This window comes from Aulostomus chinensis, chromosome 18 (assembly GCF_037954235.1).
Source record: "Aulostomus chinensis isolate RoL2024-O1b breed Wild chromosome 18, RoL_Achi_v1.0, whole genome shotgun sequence".
Lineage (NCBI taxonomy): Eukaryota > Metazoa > Chordata > Actinopteri > Syngnathiformes > Aulostomidae > Aulostomus > Aulostomus chinensis.
The window spans coordinates 21,946,778-21,959,031 of NC_141337.1; the positions used below are offsets into that span (position 1 = coordinate 21,946,778).

Sequence of the window (12,254 nt, forward strand, 5' to 3'; positions counted from 1 at the left end):
AAAGACAAAACAATAGATAGGACACATTAAAACAAAGGCGTTTCTATAAATTACAAGCAACGCATGCACGTATTTGACTCAAAATGTGTGAAAAAGAAACTTTATGTCACGGCAGACACTCTGACTACTTTTAAGTCCAGGCTTAAGATCTTCCTCTATGACAGAGCCTTCAGTTAGGACTGGTTCAGGTAGCTCTGAACCATTGATAGCTATGCTGCTACAGGCTTAGACTGCTGGGGGACACATCAGGTTACATGGAGCCCTCCCCTCCTCTCCTCCCCTCCCCTCTCCCATATATATATATATATATATATATATATATATATATATATATATATATATATATATATATATATATATATATATATATATACTGTATATATACATACACAAATGCTATCAGTTTGGGATGTCTTTTTTCAGCCCTCAACAAATATGCACCTTTGTTTTAATGTGTCCTTTCATCGCTGAAAATCTAATCTTTCAAATCTATTGTTTTGTCTTTTACACACACACACACACACACACACACACACACACACACACACACACACACACACACACACACAAGGACTCTGACTCTGCCCAATGTTCAGAAATAAATACTTCTGCAAATATTTTCAAATAAATTTGTCGATGAAACTTTCCTCAAACAGATTATTGGCATTTGATTGACTTTATTTTATTCTGTAGTTTCAAAGTTTTCCATATGTTGCTGTTGGATGACATCACACGTCTGCATGGGTTGTCTGACTCTGGCTCTCAGCGTGAGAGGTTAAAAGTGCGCCGCAACTTCTCTGTCACAACAGGATAAACCCTGGCTCTTCCAAAGCCGTTGAAGTCGGTCATTAAAGAGACGGAGTAGGCGCCCATGTTGTCGATGAGAAGCCAGTCACCCACGTCCAGCTGAGGGAGCCAGTAGTTCTCAAATACTTTGTCGATGCTGTCGCAGGTTGGGCCCCAAATAACAGAGCAGAACTTCTGCTCGCTGCTCTCAACTTCCTACGTAGAACACAAACATCAGGGTGGAACATCCACATCATACAGGACTTTTGTATTAAAATGTTTGTCAAAAATGTGGATTTTCTGGTCACTGAGATCTTTACGACTTGTACGCTGTAGGTGATGTGAGTTCTAAACTCTGTTCTGATACGACTGGGTCATTGTTCTACTGCTGGTTCTCTATCAACTGATCGACTCCAGACATCAAGACATGGGTTCAGTCCTGATACCAAGGGGACCGCGCCTGACCTTCTCTCCTAGCCCACAAACTCTGTCTCAGTGGTATCGTCAGTGGGGAAGAGGGCTTGAATCGGGTCAGAGACATTTGTGTCCAGGCGCCTCTCAGCTCCCTGGCTTTGATAAAGAATGGAAGTTCTACGTTCCCAAGTTCTGCTCCTCCTGTGTTAATACGCGATCCAGACATCTGATGAGCAAAATTCTCAATGTGTTCCAACGGTAGCTTTAAAAACCAATAACTGACAAGTGGAACAACACTGTGTGGCCAAGAATTAGCATTTCCTTCAGTGAGGCAAAAACCTAGCATGCATCAGGTATGAGATAAGTAAGACTTCAGTGCTGACGACAGACTTTTTGTTGTTAGCAATCAACTGAATCAATGTGCCGAAGCACAGTACTGGAAACCTTTACCCTGGGAAGGTACGGCGCAAGGCAGTTTGTGACAGGTTCAGTGAGAATGCAGCTCATGGAGCCGTAGACGCCATCACTGATGTAGTACACCATCTTCCTCTTCTCCTCGTTGTCTGTAAAAAGTACAAATATCTCAAGTTACTGCAATGGCAACTAGATGTATCGCAGCTAATACGTAAGAGCTTGTCAGCGTTGTGTAGCGGCAACATTCTCGTGAGACTGAAAGTCATAAGGACGTCAACATTACAACTGTCTTCAGCCGCGTCGTGGTTGTCGACTCTTTTGGCAATGACGCTGACAGCCAGCGTGAAGACCGACTCTACGTAGTAACGTCCCGGCTCAGCAATAACCTGCACCCCACTCTCAGGAGGGAAGAATTCCTCCAGCGCTCCGTTGATGACTTCTGAAAACTAGCAGAATACATGAGATCGTGAGCATATTGGACAAATTATTGCAACTCCAGTGCTGTGACCAGAATAGTGGGAGGCCGACAGCAACCGTTACCGCTGATGTTCTTGCCCCTACGATCTATGGGATAACTCAACAGCTATCACATGACCAAGTTTCCTTCGACCCCCAACAGTATTTGCAAAGTTTGATAACCCTTAGGACTCTACAAAGGTATGGAACTGGTTCTCATGTTGGACGCAGGCGAAGACCTCGGCACAGGGAAAAGAAGGCTGCGGCGATGATGTCATTTTACAGGCCAACCAGGGAGTTGGAGTCGTCATGGTCTGGCACGTCCAGAAGCCAGTGAGATTGTACATTTGATTTTAGATGAGCCAGCATTTTTAAGGTACAAAGGAATTCAGGAGAGCGGTATTTCCCACTGCTCATTGTTCTGATTATGTTGTCATAGAATAAAAACCTTTGCTTCATCTGGCGTGAACCACAGACCTCAAACCCAGTGACTGAGATGGGAAGCGGCGATGCTAACTCGTTTTAACGCTCACGCTTGGACGACACTATCAACCCTCCAACACCGACGCCGGGGGATTTCTTGTCATGTGATTTTCATCGTGTTACTGCTGTCCCCCACGGTTTTTCGCTTAATGTGACGGTGCATATTGGGAAATTAAAGAAAAGTAGTCCAATCTGGCACACAGTGTTGTACTTTAATATATTCATTCATTGTCTTCCGCTTATTCCTGTCCACTGCTGCCATTTTGGCTCCAAACTTTGAACTTAACACATAGAGACAGACAACCATTGGCTCTCCCAGCCACGCCTACGGTCAATTTAGAGTCTGGATTAACCTGGTCCCTCTTGATGTCTTTGGACTGTGGGAGGAAGCTGGAGTACCAGAGAGAACCCAGCAGGAACAGGGAGAACATGGAGACTCACACAGAAAGACCCCGTGCTCCAGCCGGGGCTCCACCCACAACCTTCTTGCTGGGGGGCCACAGTGAGGACCACTGCTCCACCGTGCAGCCGTACTTTCATATATTTTGATGAAAACTATATTTTATCAGACATAAAATATACCCAGCGTTAGTGGCGGTGTTACTAATTTGAAGGTTGTTGTTCTAGGGTCAAGTAAGAATGCTTGTACAGTTTTATCCCACTCTCAAGTTGATGAGCTGAAATTCCTCAACAAGGTGATCAGTCCTGGGTAAGAAGAAAACATTTTTGTCAGAGTGCCGAGACCTGGAAGAGTGAACAGATATTGTGTGCATGCCGTTTCACCTCTTCAAATGTCAGAGGGTAGTCGTCCCTCCCCGGCAGCCCCCCGCCGATGTCCAGCAGGCTCATGTGGAAGCCCCTCGCATTCTGTAAGACACATCAATGCTTCTGTCAAATTAGGAGTGAGAAAATAAATCGTTCAGCTTTGTGAGCCACCAGCTACTGGCTAACGCTGAACTGGACAGAAAGACATCTTTGCATATCTCCTACGTACAGGAAAGGGAGGGAAAAAGAGCAAGAGAAACTCGAGTCTTGCCTTGGACTTGGCCCTCGAAGACTTGAGTTCAAAGAGGCAAAAGACGACTTGGGCTTTCCAGACAAGACTTCGAAGGGTTGTGGCACAATCTGCTCTGACAGCATGAATCCGATCACCAGTGACTCATCTGGCTTAAAAGGGAACTTCAAGTTTTTTCAATGTTCCTTATTTTATTAGTCTATGTGAGGGATGGAAAGAACTGCTTTTGAAATCACTCCAATGGGGAGCAAAGCCAGAGCAGCCATGATGGCTTCCATCAAACTACATTCACTACAAGGGCATATTTTCACACTGACAGGCCATCACTCGCTCGGGTGAAGCATCCAGGAAAACAGGCCAGGTTCCCCTTTAACTGCTTTCTGTTGTCTTGGTAGGAGGGGATGGAATGATACCCTCTCCTACCCAACCTGCCTGAGCCATGAGCTCAGACCTTCTCTCTGCTGCCCCAGTCGGCGCAACCAGTGAGGAGGACGCAACAGCAGGGGGGCGTTCAGGCTCAACAGAGAATCGGTCACAACAAACATGGCTGTACCTTTTGCATTGCGATGAGCTGTTTTTTGTTTTCGTGATGACTTACCGCTATATCAAAGACATGGCGAGCGTCGGCGATGGCCCACCTGAACGCTGCCGTGTCAGTACACTTGCTGCCTACATGGAAGCTGACCCCAGTCACATTCAAGCCCAGCTCGGCAGCACGCTCCAGCAGCTTGTCCACTGCTGCCATTTTGGCTCCAAACTTTGAACTGAGTTGTAACACTGAGTTGGTGTCATCCACCGTGATGCGTAGCACCAGTCTGGAATGTGTGAATTAGCACTCAGAAACGCTTTCAGGTCAGTTCACACCAAACCTAGAAGGAAGCGGATCCACTTGCTTACCTGGCTTTGGCATGAAAACGAGAGATTTTCAGGAGTTCCTCCTCATTGTCGAAGGTCATCAGATCGATTCCGTGGGCGCAGGCACATCTGATGTGAGACTGCGGTTTTATTGTATGTGCATAAATGATTTTATCAGGTGTCACTCCGAGGGACAGGGCCGACTGAATCTCACCCTGTGCCACAGCAGAATATTTTATATTATTGTATTTCCAGAGACAAAGACTGCAAGAACAAAGATAAATATGTGCTGGATTGTAAAACCTTGCTGGCACAGTCGAAACCTGCGTCCAGAGCCTTCAGCATCCTGATGACCGCTGGGGAGGAGTTGCACTTGACCGCGTAGAAAGGCTTAACTCGAGGGAGGTTCGCTCGCCACCTGAGGTGCCGCTCATACAAGCCGTCCAGGTTCAGCACAAAGAAGGGGTCCTCGCTGCCCTAAATGAATCATTCACAGAAATTCATGTTGTTTTTAGGTTTCAAGCTCTTTCAAAGTACTCACATAATAAAACTACACTTCCTGTGTGCCGTCAGGAAACCTAATGAGTCCTACGCCTCATGAAAGTCTAGTTCCCGACTCTGTAAGCTTGCTTCATTTAAGCAAGCTTGTGTTCCTTTACTGTGGCCTCTGTTGATTCAGGTTCAGTAACCATGGTGATGGATGCCCCAGAACTAGCCTGGTCCGGGCTACGCCAACCGCCAAGCTCATTCCAGCGAATGAATGAAAGCGACGTCAGGTGTTGTGTCTTTTACTCCCAAACCAGCAGATAAAGGAAAACTCATGTACAAAGAATGCAAACCCAAGTGTTGAAGCCCACAGTTTGCTAATATCACCTCTTCTATTCTTATCGTATCCACTTGTTCATGTTCTAATGTCCATGATGTTCCTGTCAGCACGACCGACTCCACTGGGCTTGGTGAACTCATTCTCTCTTCTGTGTTCAACTGTTACTGAGTCAGAGCTGTAGCATCCCCGCATGGCTCCTTCTGCTGTCAGGGCTTCTTCTCGGAGTCAGGCCTGACTAAACGAGCTGGACGCTACGCTGGAGAGGGCGAGGACGCCAACTCAAAAATAGAAATGAGCAGAGGCATCGGGAGCCGATCGACTCAATATTCATGAATGCAAAAAAATCTGTCATGAATATCGGATCATACGCGTGTACTGCAGATGTGTGTGAATATATCATGTACATGCAAAGATTTTGTATTCCTGTTTGCTGCTTAATAAACTTGAATAAGTGTACAGGAACACGACTGCCTCGAAATCTGTCCAAGGTGAAAATGTCACCATAGCAGAGCCCTTAGGCTTCAGGGCAAAGGTTAACACAATCTAAACTACACAAAATACACAAAATAGGAACAATGATCCAACCAGACAATGGGGAGGGAATGAGAAATGAACGAGCCAGTGATGGTAGTAGTACTGTAGAAGTAGTACTAGTAGTAATAAGTTCCTGATACTCACCAGTGAAGTTTGCTCTTCCATTTTATTGAGGATGAAACGTTCGATGGTCGTTCCATCAGGTAGAATGTTGAAGCCACAATTCTCGCCCAACGAATCTTTCAAATGTAGAAAACGATGGCGAGGGGGGACAAGCAGAGCAGCAAAGTCAAGCATTTATTACAAAACGATAGCGACAACAGCAGCACATCAAATTAGGTTTGTTGGCATGATTGGCATTTGTCTGTAGTCAGAAAGTCCCTGACGCAGCAGTCGCACTGACGGGTAGCTGACGTCATGGAGCGCCAGTCTGAGGGGGTCCTGCCTACCGTGGCTCGTACGCTCTTCCATCGCTCCGAACCCTGAAGAGTCAAATACTTTCAAATGAACAGACGCTTTGTTGCAGCTTCTCTGGAACTGTAGGATTGATTGCAGTACTCACCTGCGTTGCAGCGTGTTTTATAATGCCCCCCCCCCCCCCCCACTGAAGTAAGACAAACATGCGGTTTACCTGGGGATGTCTGCAGAGGAACTCCTGCTCCGGCAGTGAGAGGCAGTCAGAGAGGCTGGCGGAGGCACAGGAACACGATCATAAGGAAAAAAATAAAAGCATGTAATGAATAATTGAGGATTTCAGAAAAGTCCCATGCAGCCACATGATCTGAGGCTTTCATGAGACCCCAGGCAGAGGTGTGGTCCGGATCTGCTCCTGACTGAAAGGTCACACACACGCATGCAGGCCGGTTTTACGACCTCACTGTCAAATGTTCAGTACCCAAAATAAATCATCACCTGCGCCAGCGACACACTTACATGCTTTTGGAACTCTTTGGTGAGCAGTGATGAAAGCATAGAAAATGATACCAAGTGAAACGTTCACAGGTGACGACACACATCTGGACCGGCCCACACATCTGGACCGGCCCACACATCTGTACCGGTCCACACATCTGTACCGGTCCCATATTAGTCACACTGGGCCTTTTTTCAGACAATTATCGTTCCCCTGAACTGAGCTGTAGCATCTGTCGTTCTCGCTACACATCAGGAACTTAATTCACATTCATTTCCGTGTTAAAAGCGCCCGTCCTCAGGTTGTCAGCGTGTAACGTTAACATGCTGACTCCCCCTCTGCACGTCAACTCTCGCTCACAATAGGTCACGTCTGCAGAAGGGCATGTTTCATCCCTCAGGGCCGGCGCCAGCGCGCACACCTGATCCCTCACACCTGCTGTGCACCTTCATGCCAGGGGGACTGCACCCACGTGAAGCTGTAGTTCCTCCCTCAAGCAGAATTTTAATCAGAAGTGATACTTTTCAAAAAGATCAGCAAACAGTGGAAGGAATTAACTACTGCATTAATTCCTGGGGAAAAAAAATGCCTTGGGACAAGCTCCGAAGATTCCCAGGCACTGACTGTCCTGATGATCAGCTCCCGTTCCTCCAAGAAGCAGAGGTCAGAGGAGGTCAGAGCAGGTCAAAGGTCCCAGGCATCACCCAAATAAGGTCATGGAAACATGACAACTTCCAGTCCATTGGTCACTTAGAAGTTTCTCTCTACGTTCATCCAATAAAAGTTTCTATGTTGATTTTTATCGACTTTTTTCTCACGTGGGGGAAAAAGGGACCAGCGAGGAGACACAACAGCAGGAAATTAAACATGATGTTTTATAATAGCATGCCAAGCATCCATGACACTTGTCATGAACCCATCAGGCTACAGTCACACTCACCTTCTGGAACACAAATGACTGTTGACATGTAGGCAAACAATCGGTGAGAAGATGTTTTCCGTTTAAGTTTACCTGCATTAACAAGCACAGGAAAAAGCAGCCTCAGGTCATCCAGTGCACTTATTACAAAATAATCTTCACCTGCAGTCCCCGACCCTCCGTTCTCACCGGGCTACCACCTTCATGTCAGGACTCGTTTCTAATGACTTCCCATGACAAGCAGGCGCACTACGCCACAGGAAGTGCTGGGAACACCTCAGCTCTCATCTGGTTTCAGCTCAGACTGAAATAAACACAGGGCTGAAACCTCGACAAGTCAAACGAGTTTTCAAGCTTATTTTTGTTGGCCAGTGAGACTGATTTACGGACTTCGTCGTGACGTCTTCCCGGGGTTTGCCGCTTTCTGATGACGTCACTTCACGACGTTCCTAAGGCAGCAGGAGGAAAATGGCTGCTCGTGTGAAGTCAGCGCAACATTTTTCAACTTTCTGCGAAGACGTGTGCGACTTTCTTTGCAATGAGAACGCAGGGATCATGAAATCACGCAAGCCCCACATATTTTGCGCGTTTTGCATGGAAATCATGCAGCAAAAGTGTGGCTTCTTTGAAAAAATGCGGCCCCCGCGTAAATGTTCAGACTTGGGCTGATTTTGTGTCGAATTCTGAAATTGCATAATCCCATTTTTTTTCTGGAGGGACGAGAAGCACAGTCGCCGTGTCAGAAAACCGTCTCCTCTCCAGTGAGTGGTTCGACAGTTATCAGCGTAAGACAACGCGCTCTAAGTGGCCAGTTGCCCCGTTGGCTCCTTTCCACTCCAGCTGCTCTGGGGCTGCAGGCAGCTCCGACTTTGCTCCATACAGAAGAAACGTCAGCTTTTATCACAGAGACTAAAAAAGTTAGGAAAGTAGGAAGTGGAAAGAGTCCAGGTTGGGAAAAGAAATGTCCCCCTTTAACAGGAAAAACTATAGAAAATTATGAGCCACTCTGAAGAACTCTCTGGGTTAGGAAAAGGGCTCCCACTGTAGTTTGCTTATTCAGTGGTCAAAAATGTAAAAGACGGCATTCACTAGCCTCTATGAGCGCTGATGTTCTGTTCTAGTTCTGCTCTTACAGGTAGCACAGGATGAGTTCTCATGACGGACGGAACGCCACCCTCCAGCAAAAACAAACAGATCGATGCACAGCATCAAAATCATCCTGCACAGCATGGCTGCCATGATGATGTATTCACAACGGAATCTACAAGTTCTGTATCTGTAGTCAGCTGCTCGTGGGCGTGGCTTTGACCAGAGGTGTTTTGGTGTGTGTTTGAATGCCTTTAACCAAAAAAAGTTGTAAAAACATGTCTGGGCCCCCACCTCCACCTGCGGGACACAACAGGAGCAACCCAAGCGGCAGTTTCGATTGCAACTAAAACCACCAAGGCTAAATTAATTAATTGCAACAGTTTGACTAGAAATCTTAATAAAGAGTAAAATGAAGTTCTGGCTTTGTAAGTGTAGATTATAAATGACACTATTTTGTACTACCAATTACATCTTTGCTGTTCTTTGAAAGACGCTTCTGAATTTCATTTAATGAAACTTTAACACATGAAAGGAAACACCAGGCTGAAAGAGGACAGATCCCCCCCCCCCCCGGTGTGACGTGCTTGGCCCATCCAACTAAGAAGTTTTAAGCTTGGATAGTCAGAATTATACGTGCTCATAAATGTCTGTGTGTCTGATCGGGTGTGTGCTCAGTGAGGTTGATTCAACACAAAAGTAAACACTGTCACAAATGATCTCATCTGCCGACACCTCCCAAATATTTGACAACTTTACTTTCACAGCAGTGACATTTAATGACATAATTAGCTTGAGTAGAGTCCTGGCTGAGGCGCTGAACAGGACGTCCATGTTGGCACAGCAGGACTCCTCCTACACCAGACGCTCAGGAGGTCTTCGCTTCACTCCTGCCTGGACTGAGAGGTATGATAAATATTACACACACACACACACACACACACTACTGTCAGCTGAACATCTAGTAGAGGGAACTTACAGTACACATTGTACTCCAATACTCCTTTTAGAGATTGATGAACAGTACATGTACTGCCTAGCTTTTCTATAACATGTCCTGTATTCCCATATTGTCATTTATTCACACTTACTGGATGACAGAAGTACTCATCAGGGAGGAAGTGCAGGATCAGGTGGGGGGCTGCGGACCTCGAGGTGCTCCCTGAGGGGGCCAGATGTGAAGGGGGCCAGCAGGAGACTGGAATCAGCTGTAAATCAGCCGTGTTTGGGCACTCAGCCTCCATCAGTGAGCGAGCGGCCGGTCAGGGTTCCACAGCACGAGATGCCAGCAGACTCCAAGAACATTTTCACAAAAGCCAGTTGAGTAAAAACGACACACGCTGCCGGCGTTGGTCACTGAACTGGGCTCCGCATTTCTCTTCACTTCTTGAATTCTCTGTTCAGGCGGACCCTTGCGAGTGCCTCAATCACCCAATCACACACACCGCAGGGCGCCAGTCCACTCATCAGGAGCAAGTAGGGGTTCACTTTCTTTCTTGAGGACTCTTTGACTCTCAGGTCTCTACCACCCCTCACAAATCAAGAGCAACTTTATTGTTAAGATTCCCTGACAACTCACTGACGTTTTTGGACTAAATCTTGGACAGCGTTTTTCTTAGGGAAGGGCAAGATGCTCATGAGGCTGGATTCAAAGTCACCTGTACATTTAACCATCCCGCCACGACTTGAGCCAGGATGGAACCCCAGCGCACGACTCAAGCAAGTTCAGGATGAAGGAAGGTTCATAACAAAACCGCTCCTCTGAGGGCAGAAGGCTTGAAAGCGAAAACTCAGAGTCCCTCTGAGAAGGAACGCTGAGCCAAACAAGTAACAAAGAAATTCAAAGTTCAAACAAGAGAATGAACGTGGCACGGACAAAAAACCTGACCAGACCGAAGCATCAACAAAAGCTCAAACCTGACGACGCGTGGAACAAAAACGCAAACTTAACGATTGGCATAGCACGGTTTGACATCGAGGACAAGACGAACCAGCACCAAAGACCAGGCTACAGTGACACACCAGGGGATTGGAGCAGGTGGACACAATCAGACCAGCGGGAAACACACCAGGGGGGAGGAGAAGCTGCCAGAAACGAGAGGAGAGTTCGATTTCAAAATAAAACGGGAAATCACGAGACAAAATAGACAAGGCAATCGAAACCCACCGCCACATGCATGGACATGACGCTTGCATCATCACAGCAACTTAAGTCCATGACTGTGTTTAATTTTGACCAATGAAAACTCAAGTGGTCACCGCGTTTCAGTCATGACCTCAACACGAGCGCAGCACCTCAGCTGGCATTCAAAGGGCACATTACAACACGTCGGCTTTGCGTGACGCAATGTTCCAGTTGTGGAAGTTTTGAGGATTTATGAAAAAGTCCCCGTGACGCTAACAATGACATGCGCTCAAAGGGGACCTATCATGCTTTTCCAGCTCTTCCGACTTGTAAATCCGTTTCAAGTGTTGGCTCCTTGTGGACGTGTGGTGTCACGAGGTGGGCGTGTGTTAAAGTCATCCTGGGGCAGCTTCAGGCGGCTCTGCACTGCTGAAAACGTTGGGATTTGGAGAGGGTTTTTTCAGAAGTCACATTCTGTGATGTCACAACTTCGGGGGAAGCTCCATAGAAGCCAACTCACCTGGCTCTGGTCTCAGTGCCCGGCAGTGTTGCCGCCCACGCCGCTCTGCCACGGAAGTACACGGTGCAGACTACAGAGCTACGGTGATGTCATCCCATCCCATGGACTTCCCAAAGAAGACCAATTAAAGCAACAAAAGGAAGATTTTTGTTTTTGGGGAGCAGGTAACTCTTTCACCTCGCCGCTCGTGTGCTCTCCACGGTGGCGAGCAGGACACGAACCACAGGCTGGACGTAACGTGCTGACCGTGTCTCGTCTGTTTGTAGCTCTGAGCGGCGGTGAAAGGACCGCTCTCAGTGTGAATACAAGACGAACGGCTGTACCCATGAAGCCGGCGTTTTTAAAATGCTGAAACTGTAAACAAGCGGGTGAGACGACTTCCTTGCATGTGAGAAGAGGCGTCTTAATATGCAGTGGGGGGGGGGGGGCAGGCCCCTCGATACGTTGACCAATCTCAGCAGAGTGGGCGTGGCAGGGGCGGAGAAGGCCTGAGTGTGTGGGGTGGGGTGGTGAATGCAAGCGTTTCAAAGGGAAGCAGGAGAGAGGCAGAAGGGAGGATGCAATCATTTTGGAGTTTTTTATTGATCGAATCTTTCTACTGTGCCCCCGGGGGCCCCCGCCGCGTTGAAGCGCCCGAGATGAGCAGCACCTGGAAGCTTCATTCACTCCTTCAGTCCTTCACCCTAAAATGTTTTGTTTTTTTTGTACGTAAATCCTCACAACGTGGTTGTGTAAGGAGCGTTTTCTCCAGTCCATACGAACAGAGCCGGCCCCACCCGATTTGGCGCCCTAGGTGGGAGTTTATATGGCGCCCACTTCCATTGGCGATTTACATACACTTACAAAAGAAATCCAATAGCAGAGTGTTTACCATTGTCTTTATAAGATAACGTCATCCAATTTACATG

At 47.2% G+C, this 12,254-nt stretch overlaps 1 protein-coding gene and 1 long non-coding RNA gene across 3 annotated transcripts; both read right to left on the reverse strand.

Annotated features, from left to right (window-relative positions):
• Nucleotides 1-692: 692 nt before the first annotated feature.
• On the reverse strand, nucleotides 693-8,773 carry LOC147245694 (ornithine decarboxylase-like). Of its 2 annotated transcripts, XM_086184174.1 has the most exons (10): nucleotides 7,637-8,773; nucleotides 6,415-6,469; nucleotides 5,928-6,022; nucleotides 4,727-4,900; nucleotides 4,466-4,638; nucleotides 4,167-4,383; nucleotides 3,337-3,420; nucleotides 1,898-2,060; nucleotides 1,651-1,763; nucleotides 693-1,002 (listed from the first exon to the last, which is right to left on the reverse strand). In XM_086184174.1, the coding sequence occupies exons 3-10, from the start codon at nucleotides 5,946-5,948 to the stop codon at nucleotides 763-765; spliced, it is 1,185 nt and encodes a 394-aa protein (XP_086040300.1). In that variant the 5' UTR covers nucleotides 5,949-6,022; nucleotides 6,415-6,469; nucleotides 7,637-8,773; the 3' UTR covers nucleotides 693-762. The 2 variants fall into 2 exon arrangements, with proteins under 2 accessions (XP_086040300.1, XP_086040298.1); XM_086184172.1 differs by lacking the exons at nucleotides 6,415-6,469; nucleotides 7,637-8,773 and having other exon boundaries at nucleotides 5,928-6,334.
• A 669-nt stretch (nucleotides 8,774-9,442) lies between these two features.
• Nucleotides 9,443-11,718, reverse strand: LOC147245695 (uncharacterized). Its single transcript, XR_015110006.1, has 3 exons — nucleotides 11,347-11,718; nucleotides 9,793-11,255; nucleotides 9,443-9,600 (listed from the first exon to the last, which is right to left on the reverse strand). It is a non-coding gene; the product is annotated as an uncharacterized LOC147245695 (long non-coding RNA).
• Nucleotides 11,719-12,254: the final 536 nt, after the last annotated feature.